Below are 19439 nucleotides of genomic sequence, written 5' to 3' on the forward strand. Positions count from 1 at the left end.
CCCCTCGCACAAATCCCCACACTCTTAGAAATGCAGGAATGCGCTGAGCAAGAAGCTGGGGAATATATTAAAAAAAATTACTTCAGCAGGTCCATAATTTTTTCTTAGGTTAATTTCATTTACACAGAAGTCTCGAAAAATCATTACCGTGCAGTTTTCTGTTTCAGTGGCTGTGCAGTTAGTGTAATGGCCCTGATTACATCTGTCAGGATGGATTAGTGGATGAGGAGCCCGGGAGATGGTGATGTTCTCTATTTAAAATAACAGAGCAGTGATACTGTGTGAATCACAGCAGAACGGTAACACAAAACTCCGCTGAGACACTCGTCGCTCTCCGCCTCAGCTCCGGCAGCCAAAACTACACCCAGCAGCACTTCCCACTTCCCGTCCAACCCACACCCCCAACTCGACTCACAACCCCTCCGTCAGCTCAGACCGAAGCCACGCTGAGCCAGGCCCTCGGCTGCAGCCAGGATACAATTACACCCTATTACATATTTTATTAAAAGAGGGTGTGTTGGGGGACGTGTGGGGGGGATCAAAACAAAACAAAAAAGAATAACTGCCTCATTAAAGATTTACTGGGAAAGGTCAAGCCAATTGACCCCAAACATGCAGCCATCTCATCTCCAAGGAGAGGCTTGTTTTTCCTTCCACATATTTCAGGGTGTTTGATTCCAGCAAAGGAGCCAATGAAGATTAAAAAAAACAGAGATAGACCGGCAGAGGCAGAGGCAAGAAATGCTGGCATGAAGGACAGAGCAAACAAAAAGGATGCATGAGGTAAAACAGATGGCTTGTGCTGGGCGATGAGCGAGCGAGGATTTACTACATGACACAAGCGGTTAAACATATATATCCATCATCAGCGCTGCAGCGGGCACAGTCATGAGCTTTTAGAAAGTCGTGCTAACTGAACAGACGTACTATGAATAAAAGCAAGTTAAAATGTCAGCCTATTCTTCAGTTTCTCTCAGAGAAATGGCACCAGCTCAGAGGTGTTTCACTGTTGCGCGTCATAAAAAGTGGGAGCGTGAAAATTGCTAATGTCTCTGTATCATTTGTGGCAGATCCAATTATTTCCCAGGCAGAGGACAGTCAAAAGTGTCTTTTCTGTCTCGTTCGGCCTCAAATTTAGTCTTGCCACAGGACCCAATTTAATGAGAAAATGCTCGACTCGACCGTCATGATGGGACCAACCAGAAAAAGGGCAGCGACCTTTTTCAACCCCCAAACCCGCAGCTGTAAGAAACGCTGATCTCCAGTGTTTGAAGTGCTCGCAGTGATTTTGAGAAATCTTCAACATGACTGCAATGTCATGGCTTGTCTGCCACACAGACCACTCTTGCAGCCTTTCTGTAATTTAGAATAACAGTCACAAGATCCGGGCCTACAAACACTCTTTTCTCCAATAATCTCCCCGGGTAATGTTCCAAAACCAATGTGTTTTCAAGTCGAATACAAATATTTAAATAGCTCTTTCCATACATAACTTCACTGTCAATTCCTAAGCTAAAACATCCACCGCAAGCTTTGGACGGGAAGAAAAAAAAAAAGTGGTGGTTTGGAAAATGAGCCTGCTAATGTGTCCATGTTGGCGAATACAACACAGTGGAGATCAATCAAGCGCTCTGGTCACCGGCTAAAGACTGAAGCGTGTGATTTACACACTCTACGAGGTGCCGTGCACACCATGCTGAAGTGCTACCAGCCTCTCTGACCGACAACCTGGACCAAGAGAGCAGAGCCAAGGGAAAATAGCCACGAGATGGGGAGGGATGCCAACATAAGCCTCAGCTTCTTACATGTCTTGTCAGTCTCGGGACTATTACAGGATTCCACTGACGAACGCACAGCACCAGTCCAAACAGAAAAAAAATAAGACTGAACTGACCACTGAGTCTAAATGGCAGCTTAGGGAATGCATCAATCAAAAAATATGTGCTTGCCTACTAACCCCACATAACAAATTGATATGAGCCTTGGACAATATTTCAAAAAGGGTAACATGCTATTTGAAAATTTCTCTGCTCTGAGGGGATAATGCTGTAAGGCTGATTTTGGGAACAGATATACCACTATATGAGTCTTAGCATCTCTAGAAAATTATATAGTGTGTAATTTGATTTCAAACCCAATCCCGTGCTGCAAAGTTATGATCGCTATTCATGAAAAATCCCCTCATTTTCTCCCGACCGCAACTTTTCGGCATTTATTGCTACCCAAGCATACAGTGTCAGCGCAGACCCATTGTCTATTCATTTCTGAAGGATATCCTCCTGATAGGATAACACGCAGCAAAGAACACGCACATACTGTATATGGCAATGCCAACGCCAAGGGCGTTGTTCTTTATGTGCTCCAGAGCCCTGCCCCGAGGGCCTGCAACAGCTCAATACATCAATTCCCAAACATGCACCCCCACCCCCGACCAAAGATGGGAAAGGTAATCTCAAGGATGTAGCTGTGTGTGTCTGCTCTCTACAAGCTGTGCCCTCTGTGCCGAGTCCTTCTAGTTTCAATTCCCTGGCCTTTAATGGCTCTTGCAGAGGCAAATCACAGACCCGTGTCCTTTAGACTAACAGAGGACAACAAGGAAGTGACACCTCTGGACATGCTGTTTAACCACGGCTAAAATGAGTGGGTGAACAGGCCTGTTAGTGGTAGGATTTCTGCTATTTGCGTCATTTATAAGGTGTGTGTAGGCGAGTGACAGAGATCAGGGAGCTAGTTACTGTGTGTATGTGTGTGTGTGTGTGTGTGTGTTTGTTGCCTGTCAGCTGTTTATCATTATTGTTATTACTGCTGCGTCTCTTTTTCTGTGGACAGTGCTAACCTGTGATCCTCGAGAGCCTCTCTTGTGGTCCCAGTCCGAGCGGGGGAGCATCTGTGGGAAAGCAGAGACAGAGACATGTTCAAACCACAGTCCTGCACATCCTGTTACTGTTCAAGCACAAGTTGCCTCCTCACAAAGGCGACACCATAGTGGAGATACTATACTGTGGCGTAGCGGAAGAGAGGAGGAGCAGGAGAGGGGATGCAAAGAGTGGAGGACGAGCGGGGGGAATGGAAACGCTCATAAATGCAAAAATGGGTTTTGTCTATTTATTTCACTTTCCATTAAGCACAGACGTCTAATGCAATTTCACAGTCAGGTTTGGTTTACTTTAGCTCCTATTGACTGCCTAAGGGGCTGGTGGAGGCTGAGGATTTTTACGCTGTCTAATTACCAGCCACTGTGTCCTCCCACAGGCCTCGTAAACCCGTTTTCCACTTTCTTGGGAGTCACCGAATGCATCAGTGCAGCTCTGTCAACTGATTTTTGGTGAACACGTTGCAGGAGAGCCAAGTCAACATTAAGCCCCCACCACCACCACCAACACCAACACCAACACCAACACCCACCCTCCCCCGCCTCTGTTAAAGGTTTCTGGCCCAGAACTGAGAAGCCCTGAGAAACTCAGCATGTCGCTGTGACAAATTACTGCCGCACACACTGAGGCAAGGGGCTCAGTGTAAGAGCCAAACTGATAATTCAGGTGTAATTTACTGTGTCAGTGGAGGTCATTGAGTTGTGTCATGCTGTGAGTGAAAACACTGGGACAACACTGGGCTTCAGTCCCCAGTGCTGTCTGGACAGCAGTGTTGTTTTGGGGAGTGTTTTCTCACAGTGCTGCTTAGTTCTAAACAAATGCGAGAGTAAATTTACTGTTCCTGTTTCCTTATTGGACGGTACTTTAGTTTGTACGTTTCTTTTTGTAAAAAATTGAAGTCTGCCTCTGACACTTCTCTTCTCCCCCCAGTCCAGTTCAATGGCGACGAATGGAAAATTTGTTTGTGTTGCTCAAATCATTAAGAATTAAATAAACAAACGTGTCTTTGCAGAAACAAAAGTCCTGCGTAATCTAGATGATCCACAGACCTCGCTGTAAGCGCTTCAAAGCGACCATTTCTCCATTAGAAAGCAGTTTCATTGAAATATACAGGCGTAGTACACTGCTTTACCTTTAAGCATGTCAAATAGAGCTGCAATATGTCGCTTAATCGATTTGTGGATTGACACAGTTACTTTATTGCAGCTCTGGCGTCACACATATTTTCTCAATAAGCAATTTATGTTGAAATTTGGGCAAAAAATCATTAGCTATTATTCATGAACAGTTTATCAATCAAAAACCCAGCTTCATTGGCAGCGACCCACATGAACAAACAACCCATCAGCTGTCAGCATCAGCATCACATTTTGATCCAAATATCATGAAAATATTGCTGAATTTTGAAAATCCCCTCTTCCCCTTTTGACAAACCAGTGGAGACAGAAATCTGTGTTTTCAGGGCCTCTGCAGACCCGTGCTGTAAATGAATTGGGAGGTTTAAATCTTGTGTTTTGAGATGTGGTGTTTTCTTTATTCACAGTTTGATCATCGAATGTGCCTTTGACATATTCAGCTGGGCGGGACACAAGCTCTGCTCTGATGGGATAGTTATCGTACACCTCATCCTTTGGTCAAGGTTCTGGCAACAATGGGTGCTGCTCCACAGAACGTGATGACCCTGACAGTCAGCGAACAAGGTCACCGTCATAACAATAACACACAGCACGACGCACACTCATTCATGAAGTGCAACTGCTTCTCCACACTTTGACATTTAGAAGGATTTAAAAAAAAAAAGCAATTTGAGGGCTTTGCCCTTTCTCGACAAACATCTTCATTCTCTCATCCTCCACTTTCCAGCCCGAGGACTGAAGCCACGAAGAGCCTAGATTCTCCGATCGGCTGCACGATAATATCTGTAAGCCACTTTAAAGCTCCATCAAGCGTGCGCGGACCTTCTCATGCATTAAAATAACCATACTAGATGGAAAAGAAGGTCAACAAGCAATCAGCTGTGTAAAAGGCCCATGTATGAGATGTAAATTACTGTAAATGATAGCATCAGCCAGCCAGAGAGCTGTTTGTCTTATTCTTTACTGCTCTGACGGGGTTTTGCTTTTACAGTATAGGAGCTGGCAGCAGCTCCTCCGTGGTCGCGGCGGAGTCCTGCTCCATTAGAGGGTCCTAGTATCAGTGAGGCTCTCCAGGCGCACACACATAAACAGCCTCTCGGTCTTACGGGCTTATGTAACCCAACCTTTCATCTCCATGCTCAGAGAGACAGACCCAGACTACACACAAGTCTACATGCGGCCTTTGATGTGCCAAAACAAAAAAAAAAAAAAAAAGCCCCACACAAAATCAAAGCTGAGCATAAAATTTGAGCGTCCGCAGACAGTCTCTCGCACAGAGTGACTTTACAGACCACAGTGGAGTTCATTTCCTCTGAGGCTGGCTCAAACAATTTGATCAACAAATACATGTGGATGATGTGCTACTCACTTACTAAACCAAACAGTGGATGCAGTCTGGTGCCACTGTGTTTAAATGTTTTTTTTACCAGAGCTGGAAAATCAGTAAACAAAATGTTGGTGTTAGTGCTTTCAAACTTCAAACCACCGGTGTTAGGATAAACAAGGCATTACTGTAACACAAACATCATCTATTTTTCAAAGACAAAGAGCAAAAATGTCAGTCATGACAGTGAAAAAAAAAAACCTCAGAGCTAGACAAGAACCTCACACAGGCTAAATCATGTATATATCAATGCAAAAAAGATGAAATATGATAATACAAAGAGGTTATATGCCCTCTGTTCGAACCGGTTAATCCTTTACAAACAATAATGATGCAAAACAAGAAAAACAAAAAGCCTTGTTCAGGCTTTATTGCCTTGTTTTGCTCCAGGAGGATGATGGAGAGCAGTCTAAGATTATACTTAAAACATGTGACAGCTCACTGCCAATATTATGTCTGAAGAGGTAAAACCACACGTGAATGATTTCTTAGATATCTCCTGGTTTTTCATGGACACCCTCCAGGCAGCACAACACAGCCGAAGCAGTAAAATTTCCAAATGGATTTGTTTTTGTCCTAAAGCTTCAGTGCACCTACTGGGAAAAATAACAACTGTGTAGAAGTTATGCCCTTTGTTTCACCCTCTGCAAGATTCATTATGCCGCCCCATAACTCAGAAAAAGCCAGGTCTCGCAGTGGCTTTCCATCACTTATAGCAATACTCATGATTTATAAGAGACCGAAAGCAGTCCTCGAGAGAAAAAATGCTTTGTGTCTTTGAAAGTATGTCTTTCAATCACGGCGCTTCAGCTACCAGAGAAACATGACACACTCAATAAGGTCGGAGGCATTTTTATGGGACTCTGGCTTCGTTGTGAACGCATTCTGGAGATTTCCTCTACTTTCATGATCCACAGCGATACGCTCAAGAAACGAACATGAGAAGTGATCTTAAAGCGGATGCTCCTGTGTTTAATAGTGACCATTTGTTGTCAGCATAAAGATTTGGTCTCCTTGAGGCTGCAAGTTTGGACCATTACTCTTTCCAGTTGCTCTCAGTCTCAGTACGTGGCGTTGAGGTGGTGAACTGACGGAGGTAGATGGTTCCTATCTGTGCAGATCCTCCTGGTTTTGAGACATCTGCTTGATTTCTGTTTCCACCTCAGCACCATGGACATGAATGGAATTTCTCTTGTGGTGCTCACAGCATCTACATTTAAACACTTCAGCAGCATCGCGCCTTTCCAGGAACAATGTCCCGGTTACTGTGGATAACCCACAAACCTCACTGTCAACAGTCTTCTCTGGAACTATTTTCTACCTCTGAAGCCTGTACACAGCGAGGCCTGTGGAACATTCAGACTCACTCAGACACTGTTCCTGGAAAGAAGTGTTGCTGTTGAATTTCAGAATGCCATTTTCAATGTTGTGAGCAGCAAAAACAAAATTCCACTCACCTTCATTGTGTTAGGGTGGAGGCAGAAATCACAGAGGGATATCTCAAAAGGTTTAAACTCAAACCAGACAGGGTGGGTACCACGAGAAGTAAGTGAGAAAATACTTTGGATCAACTGACCACTCAAAGCAGACGCCAGTCTAGGTTAGCCAAACAGAGGGTGTTCTCCAAATGTTCCTCTTTGTACTACAAATTCCCTCTTTATATTGCCTCTGATGGTGTTTCATTGCTTCTTGGTAGTTGCATGTTGCTGAAACAAAAGAATGCCAGCTAATCCTCGCACAACTACCAGGATGGAGATTCGGGCTCCATTTGGCTAACTCTGCTTTGCTTTGCCAAAAAAATGACAGTGGATCTTGTTCCTGATTTCCCACAGTGTGTTCACTCTAAGGTGGAAACGTGACGTTTGCAGATTTAGATTTTAACCTGTGTCTTGGCACAAGAAGTCCTCAGTTCTGTCTTTTGCTCTCCGGCTTGATGATAGTTTGTTTAGAAACATTTATAGGCATACAGGTAAATAATGGGAAGGCTACTGAAGAGCAGATGATATAAAAATGTCAGAAATACAAAGAAAGCAGCCTGTTTGCTGCCCTCTGCAAGTGAGCTGCACTCTCGTGGCTCAAACCAGTGCCAGCAAAGTAAACTCCCAGCCTTCCTCTCACCCAGAGTGTTAAGAGGGCAGCAGTGTGGATGCCAGTATGCAGCCATGCCCTGTCCACCACCATGGCTCCGGGCCACAGCCCACAGCAAGCTGCCGTGCCTCTGAGGTGCTGGGTAAACACCACGGTGTCAAAGCACAAACAAACTACTGGAATATGCTTGTTGTTTGACTTGCTCCCACCAATAACCAGTTGAGAACCACTTCCCTGTGGGTGTGAAGTGGTGAGAGCTGGAGCAGCAGCACCCACGGTGAAGCTCAACTTTCACACTGATCAACCTGAAGCGTTGTAATGAGCCCGACTCACTGTCATCAACTCGCTGCGGAGCACTTTTCTAAATCTGTCTGGAAAGGGAACCGGAAACTGCCTCGGCTTAATATAGCTCAGTGCAATTTAACCGCTAGCAGTGTTTCTTAATCATTCATTCATGATCAGGCTTTCATTCTTCTTTCTCTGCCTCCCGTGTCCTATTTTGTCCCTCATTACCAGCTTTGTATGAGTGGAGTTGATGTGTGTCGACTCACATCTTCAGTAGCTGTGTTAGCTTGTTAGCGCACTGGATTTACTGGAGCCCAAACTCGGTATCCACTGAGGACACCGCTCCCAAGAAATGCCGACTAGAGATCTTGTGTTTGGGGAAGAACGAAGGAGAAAAACAGAGACTGCTGATATTACAGTATGGTTGGGTTAATTAAGGCGCTGTTCAGATCAGTCTGGAGGATTTCCAATCAGCTTGACCCAAGGGTTTTATGCACCACCTCTCCGTCCAATTAAACTCACCATGCTCTCACTTACAGTAAGGGCTGCAAAGTCATGAATTCACACATATGCCCACTTGTGTAAGCGCACACACACACATGCACTCAGACTCACACAGGCACCGCCTGAAGGTCTCAGAATATTTTCTTACTTATTCCTCCTTTGTTCTTTTATCACTGCTCCCTGTCAAAGGTATTCTGACGTCTGCAGTGCTTGACTCAGACATCCCTGCACTCAGTTTTATTTCAGCCGACAAAAAAGAAAGTAGGTCAGACTCGACTAAGTCTCCCTATACGAAGCCTTCAGAAATGACAGCGGCTTAGTCGTCAGGACACCATCAAGGCAACAATCAAAGATCCCTTTACTCACTTTCATGGGTGTTAGAGTCACAGCAAACTCTATATTGCTCACCACGGCTTTGAAAATGAGGTGCAATCTGGTGTGGCACCCCCAGGTGGAGGTATTCTCATTATGAGCATCATATAGCTGTTCTCTCTCTGGACCATCTTTGGACAGCTTTTCTTTTTCTTTTTAAAGAGTAATGACAATTTATATTTAAAGACTACCTTCTTGGATAATGGAAGAATTTCGCTGCACCAGTTGGACAAACGAAACGTAGTATAATACTTCACATAAATGTCAAACTCTCCATTAATTGCTACCTCGGCTTCGAGTGCAGGAAGCTCTCATAATTGAGCCCCCTGGTCTACCTGGTGCTCTTTATCTATTTCTTACTCTGACATTCAGACACACAAAGACTGTCTTTATAACTGCCAGCCTTACAGACTTAGCATTGAATTTGGCTTCTGAACAACATCACTGACATCATGATAAGCAGTAAAAATGAGGAAAAAACTAAGATTACACAATAAACAGATATAATAGAGGGAAATGAGAAGTGGACGATTAGATTTTATCCATAATGTATTTGCTTTCTTTGTACTCTTTGTATTTTTCTTTTACATTTTAATTAAATAAACTATCATCCTCTTGGGGAAATATCTTCATAAAATGTTCTGAATTTAATTGGACACAAGGCAATAACAATGCGAGAAGGCAGAGGAAAACAGATATTAAAGTGCTGAGAATTAATAGGGGTGTGTACAGTGTACAGTAAAACTGCAGGAATAGAGTGTGGAAAGGCTCGGGTCCAGGCAGACACACATTTCTGACCCAAACTGTCTGGCTCTTTGTCCCTGTGACTCCGTAAAACCACACCGCACCTTCTCCTCTGCCACATCCACCCCGAGCACGGCAGCCGTCCGCTGAGAGGACGCTCATAAATCCTTCCCTGCCTGCCTGCTGAGGGGAGAGCATGGAGAGTCATTCCTATTCACGCTGGCTAATGTTTTACAGGTTTTACTGTGGGGGTCAGTCATCGTGGGTCATTTGCGTCATCGCTGGAGGGAAGGGAACTGTTGAGGTGGGTTGCCAAAGCGGAGGGGGCTGTGTGCAGCGCATGAGGAACACACTTGTGTGCATGCGAAGATTAGCACACGCACACCTAAAAGCTGTTTGGCATCCACACCCTCTCACATTCTCTGTCTCATGCCTGCAAAGCAAACACACACACACACACACTCGCGCTTAATGAACAAAACCACACTCGCATGTGCATTAAAAAGGCTCACATGCACAAATATGATCCCATGATGTATTTCACACACCAGCACCGCTTCTGCTCTCTGGCTTCTGTTTACCCCTCCTCTACTCTTCACACTTTCTTACTCAGACTCTTCTAATTTCTGAAGTGTGACTAATGGGATTTATCGTCTTTACGTTTCCTGGGAGAGACTTAGCCTGATCCTAGAAGAAACCCAGTGTATGAGTCTTTGCCAGAGATAGATCTGTCAGTCTCCCAGGGTGAAAGCACAGGCCACAAGGATGCCATGGCCCAGAGAAAACCTCAATGGGAGTACCCCATATTCTGACCTCAAAAACTACCCAACGCAGTGGCATGAGATGTGTCAGATCTCCTCATGACTCTATGGATAGTATAAAATGTTCCTAAAGCCTCATCCGTGTGGTTTCATGATTAAAAACCATCACCTTTTATATTTTTGCCTTATTACTTGCGTACACGTTGTTTTTCCTTGCTTATGAGCGCTGGCCGACTCCTTCATGAGCAGTTAGGTTCCCAGGTCCGCACATTCAGCTGGGTGAAAAAGAGGGGATCTGGCCGGGTAGACCTGGCAGTCCGCCTTAAAACAGCATGCCAACGCCATTAGTGTATAATGGTCCAGTCAGGATTACTGCTGGGGCCTGGAGAGCTGAGAAGGGAACACAGCACTCACTTGTTTGTTTGTTTTACAAGCCTCTGCTCTGTTCAGTCTGCAAGGTGCCAGTGGGCTTTGTGTGGTTTAATTCACGGTTGATTCAAACGGCGCACAGTGCGTCAACAATAGCAGCTACTCTATGGCCACAGCACACTTGTTTTGACGAGTTATGCCGGAATTAATAGGTTATGACATTGCGATTCATTTAATAAATCTAAGCTAGCCTGTCTTCCTCTGAAACACAGACGTTACACTTGTGCTGTCACTCATTCTGTGGTCGATACGTTTCCCCAAAGGTGAGTGCACCTGCTTGTTAATTGGCTAATTAGATACGCATAGAGTGTACAACTGATTCTCTCTTAGGCGAGTTTCGTGTGCTATTGGCCTGGCTTCATGTTCATCAAATAAGACGGACAGCATTGAGATAAAGAGTGCATTTCCCCATCATCCATCATCTCGGTGATTCAGCCCGTCAGCTTGCTTCAGCCACTTGGGTATTTTCCAGCTGAGCTTTCATCACAAAATGGAAATGGTAATATTGATTTATGTGTCTTCTTAAAGACTTTCTGGAGCGTTTATGAATTAAATTATGAAAGGCCAGACGATTAGGAGTTCAGGCTGATAAAAAAGGGTTAAGCCACATTTCTCCCTATTTTGTTGCCCACGGGACTTATTTAAGCAATGAAAAATGATAGATTTGTGCTAGTTCAGTGCACAGTGCAGGACTCAGACAACAGGGCTGGGTGTTACAGTTCCACTGTAAAATGTTTTTATGAAGCCATAAGTCTGACTAGGACAGGAGGCAATATTTCTTTCGGAGGAGGCGATCTACGTCAAAAGGGGTTTTCAAAGTTAATGAACAGTTGAATAACAAAACAATTTGGACCTGACCTTGACATGTGAACTGAAGCAAACCCACTTCCACTTCTGAACCGTGTTAATTTTGGCTGAATAATAACATGTGGAAATCTACTTATTCATATTATACTGCTCGAGCTTTAGTATCCAACTTAAGCTCTGCTATAAGATAATTTAGTGAATAGGGAATGAGAACCTGAGAACAGAGTTCAGTCAAAGGCAATGTTATGAAAGCAGCATGGGAATTTGTGCATGCATGCTGCCTCCAGTGCATACATTATTTCATCTTTTATTCACAGGCCTGACTCAGCAAGGTCTGTGTTCTGTGTTTTGTCTGTGCTCATCAGAGAGAGGACCACACACATACACACACACACACACACACACACACACACACTACTTCAGCTGCACATAGAACATTTACAATCCCATCAAGATTCCCACAGGACTCCAGTAAACAAACAGACAGCGACTGCCCGCTCAAGCATATGCCTTTAAATCACATCCCTCCATCCTTTATAAATCACTGACGTAGAGACATAAATGTGCAGTCACGACAGCACCTACAGTATGTACTGACTGATACTCAGAGCATCCGTGTGCATGCATGAAAGTGTGTGAATGCCAGCCTCAAATAAACAGCATGTGTACCTGTGTGGGGGCATAAATCTCTGCTTCCTCTTTTTGCAGGTGGAGGGATTTGCATTACAGAGCCTGTTCCCCTAGGAGAGGCTCAGGTCAGCCCCATGGGCAGGTTTTCCACCATTAGCTTGTAAAATGCTTGCTTTGTCAGTGAAATTCACAGAGGGCTCCAGTTCCCCGTGTAGAATGAATGCAGGGGTCTGCAGGGACCGCCGGGGAACAAGAGATGGCCTTCCCTGACACACTCTGCTGGGCTTCTCTCTATGAGGTAAAGCACAGAGCCATTAAGAACGGGCCATCATGCTGATAGCCATCCTGGAAACCTGGCTTAGACCACCGTAAACAAGGGGATAAGGTAGAGGAGATGCTGCTTGTCCTCTGGGGAAATAGGCTGCAGGCTCCATGAGTGACAGAAGCCATCTTCTTCGATCACACCCTCGCTGGGGCTCACCGAGGCTTAGAAAGCACTACACAATATATACTACCTCAAAGCTCTCTGTCCCAGGGCCTAAATGATATATGATGTGATAATAAGCAAAGATACTGCAGTAATAATACGTTGTCGCTGTGTTATGCAGCATTTATGCCTTTGGCAAAGGTATATCATGATGTATGGTTTCAGCAGAGCTCTACTGAAATGTGACAACAGCTCTGTGACTGGACCACCCAGAGTGATCGTTCACAGGCCCACTGCAGAGGCACATTCATTTCAAACTGTGAATTTGTGAGTGGATACATGATTTGTATGTGTTTACACATGTGTAAGCCAGTGGTGGAAGAAGTATTGAGATCCTTCACTTAAGTAAAGGTTAAAAAAAACACATCTGCAGATTTAAACATTCAGCTGATACAGTAAGGAGCAACATTAGCAAGAGGGGGCCATGTTTGGAGGCATGTTTGAGGCCACCAAGCGAATGTAAGTCCAATATTCACTCTGCTTTGTGCTCTGTTCTGGTCTTCACCAACTTCTGGGGAAAATATCTGGCTCTTTAGCTGCCAAATGCTCCACTATGCTCACCAGCTTGTGGTTAACTTTCTCTGTCTGCCATTTGGTGCTTGGCAGGTGGCGTAGAGTGGGTTTATCAGAGCTTGTCTGCTGAAAACAGCTGCCTGCGATGTCTAACAACGAGGCTGAAGAACCAAAAGGTGAGCTTCAGAGTGAGGCGATAATCCGTTGTGGGTTCATCATTACAAGCCTCAATTACAACTATGAACTAGTGCAGCATTCAAGGAAGAATGAGCAGGATTTGTCGGATTTCGGTTAGTAAACATTCAAAGTTGGTCCTCCTTCCTGGCACATCCGCACGCCGTAGTTTCCTCCTGGATGTGTGCTTAAGATCTGGTGATCTGGATGTGCTTGCTGCTACTGGCTGGGGGCTACACACACCCACTGCACGAAGGTTGACGCCCAGAATCATCCCGTACACAAAAAAATAAGAAAATACAAACCCAGGGCAGGTCTGTGGATACATACACCACCACACACTGCCAGTGGGTCATAAGTGACGATAGAGAGGGATTAGTTTTGTATTAGTTACACTGTTTTTTTTTTGTTTGTTTGTTTTAGGAAAATCCAACTTAGTCTGCCTTTAAGTAAAAGGACGTAAGTTTTACCTGTGTGACAAAATGCAGCCATCTCATTCATTTCAATGAGGCCTGTTGAAGGGGCTCTGGAAAAAAAGCTGACCCTGGCTCACTTTTGCCACAGTGCAAAGCAGTGTCATCCAGCTTGGTGCTGCGTTGGCCAATCACATACATGCAAGCACACATTCCTGGTGGATAACTTTGTAATGTTAACATTGTATTTCTACAGTTCACCCTGCGATAGTTGCAGCAAAAGTTAAATTGCCACCACGATGCATTTCCAGAGTTGTAAAATCTCCTCTCATAGTATTACAAACCGCCACTCAAACTGAACTTCCTGGATCTTATTTCATGCCGTGCTTGAACCAAAACAACCTCACAAACGCAGACCTTTGCCTTGTTCTAATGCCGAGCTGTTTTCAGAATGTAACAAGTAAATCACAAGTCAGTGTATCCAGAACCGAGCTCAATTCCCCCTGAGTTATATTACTAGATGTCATTTTACCAGAGTTACTGATGCAGTAATGTGTTAATGTGTGTCACTATAGGTTTTGTATGTAACATCAGATCATCATAGTAGCAACTAACAGTATGTATTGGATAAATGTGGTCAAAAGTGGAGTAAAAGTATAATTAAATCCTATTAAATGTTGTGGAGAAGAAGTATAAAATGGAAATATTCAAGTAAATGTACTTAGTTACATTCTACAACTGCTATAAAAATGTGAGTGAGTCTAAATGGATTTTTGTTACAGTACATGTCCACATATATCTGAAAGCTGGTCGTTTATTCTTGTATAGTTGTACAATAAACATACATTATATCCCTATATATATATTCTTGAGCATGACTGTTTTCATATCTGTGGATGTGTAATAGTGTCCATGTATGCATGTGTGCTCAGGATCTGGAACAGCATGAAGGCCCACCGCAAGCTAAAAAAACATTGTTAAAAGACTTTGTTAGTCTGCTGTTTAAACATGGAAGGAATCCTAGTAAAAATACACAAAGCATTTGTTTCTTTTTTCACACTCAACAACACGGAGCAAAACTCTGTTGAAGGAACACTTTGCTCCTGGATCCTCTTGATCAGAGCCACTGGTGCCACCCACACACGCAGCAGGCCAAACGGCTACTTGTGTTTACCTCGCCATGTGACTGAAGCTACGGTACATCCAGTGACGTCAGCCTACATTCCACACATTCATCAGTCTCAGTTCTCACTGATACTGTCTCAGATGCTGCGGAACAGAGGGAGCAGAGATCATACATTATAAAAGCAGCAATCATTCACTGGGCCTGTGTTTGCTATATTTATCTTTTCCTGATAAAATAAATAAGCACTACTTTGTGTTTGCCATCTGTTTTCATAAGCAGTTGTGCGCTCATGAACAGCTATTGCCTGAAACAGTCTTCCTGTTCCACTTAAACATGGAATTCATAAATAATTGCAAAACTGCTGTCAAGAGATGGAAACAGGGAACAAACAACTCACGACATAAATATGCATGATTACTTGAGCCTTAAATTACAGTATATTTTGTTTGCTGCTTTTGCCTGTCATGTCTGCAGCTTATTGTTAAATGAATGTATGTTTCTCTCTTTTATAGAGGACAACAAGCAGGATCCTGCAGTGCATGGTATGTATGATAATGTACACAATGTGAGTGAACAGAACGAATGGACTCCTGTTTGCTTTTGGACAACATTTTCTTGCTATGGCCAAAAATATCGATTGCTCAATGCATGTATGCATTGTAGCCCTAGTGTGAATAATTCAGTAGTCGCAGAAGGGCATGTACAAGTCAATACAGTCTGACATTATGTTAGCACCATGAGGTCATAACATCCATGTCTCCAAGAAATTACATTTATATACAGTAAATCTGCAACAGTTAGTATGAAAATGTCACAATATGTAGGTCCTGAACATATCGGCAAAATGCTCATTTGCTACTGCGATATCTACGTGTAGCACCTACAGCATAGATGTACACTGTTGTGTAAGGTGAGGCAAAGATTGTGATCTTTGTTTAATACTAGAAAAAGTCAACAGTGAGTACTTTGTTAATATTTAACCAAAACCGCACCTAAACTACAGCCGGGACTCAGGATGCAAACACCCGTCTGCAGTGCACCAGTCCTAAACTTTCTACGACCCCCATCCTCTCCTAACCACCTCTCTGCAGGCTGCATGTGCTACAGAAATGTGCCAAAAATGTTGCATGTGACGAGCATCCAGGTCAGGAAGTGCACTTCCTTCGGCACAAACGCAATAACAAATTAGCAGCATGTAAAGATAAGTTCTTAGATTTGTTAATGTGAATGTTTGTGATAAATTCCTGAACACAGGAAACAGCAGCATGTCACTTTGTTGATGTAAGGACAAAAAAATCTTCCCTTGAATGATGAGTAATTCTCTTTTACAAAATGGTGGCTTCATACTTTACATTCTGTTGCTGAAAGCCACAAAAACTCTCATAACAGAGAAAGTTTAAGACAACACAAGTCTAATAGGGCTTCTAAATTCTTTGCCTATCCAAAACAGTCCACAGCTGAGGAAACAATTAGCTGAAACCTTTGCCTTTCACATTCTGCTCCCCATGACGTGGTCCAAAGACACCACAGAACAGCAGGCTCATCCCGCTACCATCTGAAGCAGCAGAGGAAACATGACGGAGAGTGTGATGGAGGCTGTGTTTAACCTCACTCAGTCACTGCGCTGTCCAGATCCTCATTTGTTATTCTCTTAATTGGCCAATCAGTAATGATGGCAGGATAATTAATCAAACAATGAAAAAGAAGGATTAATCCTGGTTTTAAGACCGTGTTCAGCAGAGGTTCACAACCCGTATATGTCCGACAAAGTGGGTCTGTAGCCTGAAGCTAGTGTGACTTCTCATCTGTAATTGCTGTAATTGCGCTTTCCGTAGACCATGGAAAAGCAGAAACAAATAAGGTCTGCAGCAACTCTGGATAAATGACGGCCATCAGCCAGGATTGTTTTCACAATGCTGGCAAAAAAATGCTCAATTGGAAACGATAATCCAGTATAATGGGAAGTAGTTCAATTAATTAGGGAGGTGCACTTGAAGAGAGGTATCATAAAACTGAGCCATAAACAGCTTCAACTGCATGGTTGATAAGGCTGTACTGTGTGGGACTTGTAAAGACAAAATGGCCACCCTCGAGTTGAAAACTGTGGAAATTTGGGCAAATGGTCTTTTTTCTTTCCATCTGAAAAATCTGCATGTTTATTATCTGTATGTGCGCATTAATCTAATGGAAAACAGACCCCAAAACAAATTAGTTCTCCCCATATAACCTGATTATTACCGCTGCACCGGCCTGAACCAAATGGATCTGGTGCAGACAACTAGCAGAGATGGAGAGGAGGGGAGGGGGAGCTCGCGGATCTGGCCGTCATCGCCACTGTCACACTGCAAAACTCTGAAGACAAGAGGAGAGGAAGAAACCGCAGACAGACCTCATCCAACCTGCATCCACATCCAAAACATTCACTGTCAGCGATTACTGCATTACAGAACTAATCACAGCCACTATAATGAGCTGTCAGAGGCTGGAAACCGATGGCCAAATGACGCCTGTCAGGTCGAAGGGATATTGTTTTAGTAGAACAGTGAATTTTCCATGTGTCAAAATTCATTCCAGTCTTTTATCCACCATGATACCAGTTGTAGATTAGCACTGATGGGCTGTAGCAAGGCAGAATTGCTGATGAGAGCGGTTCACTTAAAGGAATAGTTCAGCATTTCAGGAGATTCTTTCCTTTCTTGGCGAGAGTTTAATGAGAGAATCGATACCACTCTCATATCTTTCCACTACATATGAAATTACGGCCAAGAAATGCTAGCTTAGCTTAGCATAAAGACTGGACAGATGAGGGGGTTTGTATGAATTAAACAAATGAGATATGATTTGTTAATTAGTGAGCTTAATCGATGCTGGTAAGCAGACAGAGGCAGACATGCTGTTTCTGTGCCATTATGCTAAGCTAAGCTAACCTGGATGTAGCTTCATATTCCACACAGTGGTATCAATCTTTTCATCTGACTCTCGGCAACAAGGGCAAATAACTGTGTTTCCCACAATGTCGAACAATTCTTTGAAAATGATTCTCCCTCTTTCCACCCCGCCCGGCTCTGACACTCACTTTGTCCTTGTCCTTGACTGGATTCGGTCCCGCTGCTGAGCTGGCAGTGCCATGCTAAACTAAGGGCAAGCAGAGGACCTGTGCTGGCAAAATGGGCCTCGCCTCGGGCAATAACGCCTTCAACTGTGGCTCATTGGGTTCTGGTTCGATAGTGCTCCCAGGGGCTCGGGTCAAAACTCCAGTCACATGCAACAATGCACTAATGGGTATGGCTCTGTTTGTCCCTGGGCCTCAGAAACAAGTCAAGATCAAGTCAGCCAGAAACCCAGCCGTGACTCGAGGCTGAGCAGTAAGGCGGCACTTTTTTATGGCCATCATCTGGTATGACTGCGTCTCTGGCAAACCTCGCAGAATCACACACTCGTGAACTACCCCTCGCATTTCCTCTGTCTGCCTCTTTTTCCGCTCTCACACACACACATCCACAGAGAAACTTCACACACACGCACACACATGCACCTGTGTCAGACGGCCTGTTTTCCACTGGGATCTAATTGATTGGAAAATGAAGACGGACGCCTGCGCGAGCCGAGCCCTGTTGATTAGCAAGAGACACAGAGTCTATTACAGTGGTCCTGCTCCCGACCCAACGCATCACCCAGACGAGCAGTCGGTCTTTATTGCCAGCCAGCGATCGCGCTCCCAGCTGGATGAGTGACGGAGCATCCACACGACGGAGAGGTGGTAGATGGATGCTGGTTTGGGAGACAGCAATACCCCTTTCCTCAGCAGCGATACAGCACTTACAATAGGGGAAGGAAATGGGTTGGAAATGGGCAGCATAATGCTTTCAGCCCTGGCCTCTGTGAGCAATGACAACAGACATAACACAGAGCCATTAACCGCTTCACTGTGTGAGTGTTTTGCTAGCCAGACAGACCGGCCGCTGCTAGCTAGAGACTGAGGCTGGCCTGATTATTGACATTTTGATGGTGCTCAGGCTTGCAAAAAGTCAGACTCTGTGGAACTCTGATAGATTTTGGCTATTGTGCTTAAAAAGCTTTTGCGGCACTTTGAATTATGCACATACACTGGTTAGTGGAGTGGTGCGTCCAAATGTATCTGGCTTAATGTGAGACTCATTGCAAATGAATTAACAATAGCATCTGTACACTCCAGTGACCATAAAATTAGACAATATTTTTCCACAATACTCCTTTTTTTAAGTGAGTAATAAATTAAACCTGAGCTTTCTTTGTTGTCTTCTGGCACGCCGGCGATGGCTGGAGCTGCGTTAATCTTACAGAGGCACGGACACACAAGCGAGTATGTTTCCTTTTCACCCAACCCTGTCCTCTCACCAGAGCGAGGGAAGAGAAAGGAAAAGGCAAAACTGCAAAGAGGAAGAGCCTGTAGAAAAGAGAGGGGTCGGCCGTTCAGTGGAATTCAACAGTGCATGAAAGGCAGGGAGAAAAATGAATACATCTGGCGTAGAAAGAGGAGAGGTGGTTTGTCGGGCATTACAGAGTTTGGAAAAGAGAAGAAAGGAGGAAGGAAAGGGGAAGGGAGAGGAAAGAGAGTAAAATGGGGGCTAATCATGAAAGAGACAGAGCTGGGCGGCAAGAAGAGACAGAGGATGGCTAAAAGAGAGACAAAGAGATGGGATGAGCTAGAAAAAGAAGGAGTGGAAGGTAAAG

General features: G+C 44.2%; 1 protein-coding gene across 3 annotated transcripts in view; it reads right to left on the reverse strand.

Moving 5' to 3' along the window:
* The window catches only part of LOC143322245 (cGMP-inhibited 3',5'-cyclic phosphodiesterase 3A-like), a 66256-nt gene that overhangs the window by 26926 nt on the left and 19891 nt on the right, over positions 1 to 19439 (reverse strand). For all 3 annotated transcript variants that reach the window (XM_076733305.1, XM_076733304.1, XM_076733307.1), the window contains one exon: positions 2837 to 2887. In XM_076733305.1, coding sequence (XP_076589420.1) covers positions 2837 to 2887 — 51 coding nt within the window. The remainder of the gene's footprint in view (positions 1 to 2836; positions 2888 to 19439) is intronic.

The sequence above is a fragment of the Chaetodon auriga genome, chromosome 6 (genome assembly GCF_051107435.1).
Source record: "Chaetodon auriga isolate fChaAug3 chromosome 6, fChaAug3.hap1, whole genome shotgun sequence".
Taxonomy (NCBI): Eukaryota; Metazoa; Chordata; class Actinopteri; order Chaetodontiformes; family Chaetodontidae; genus Chaetodon; species Chaetodon auriga.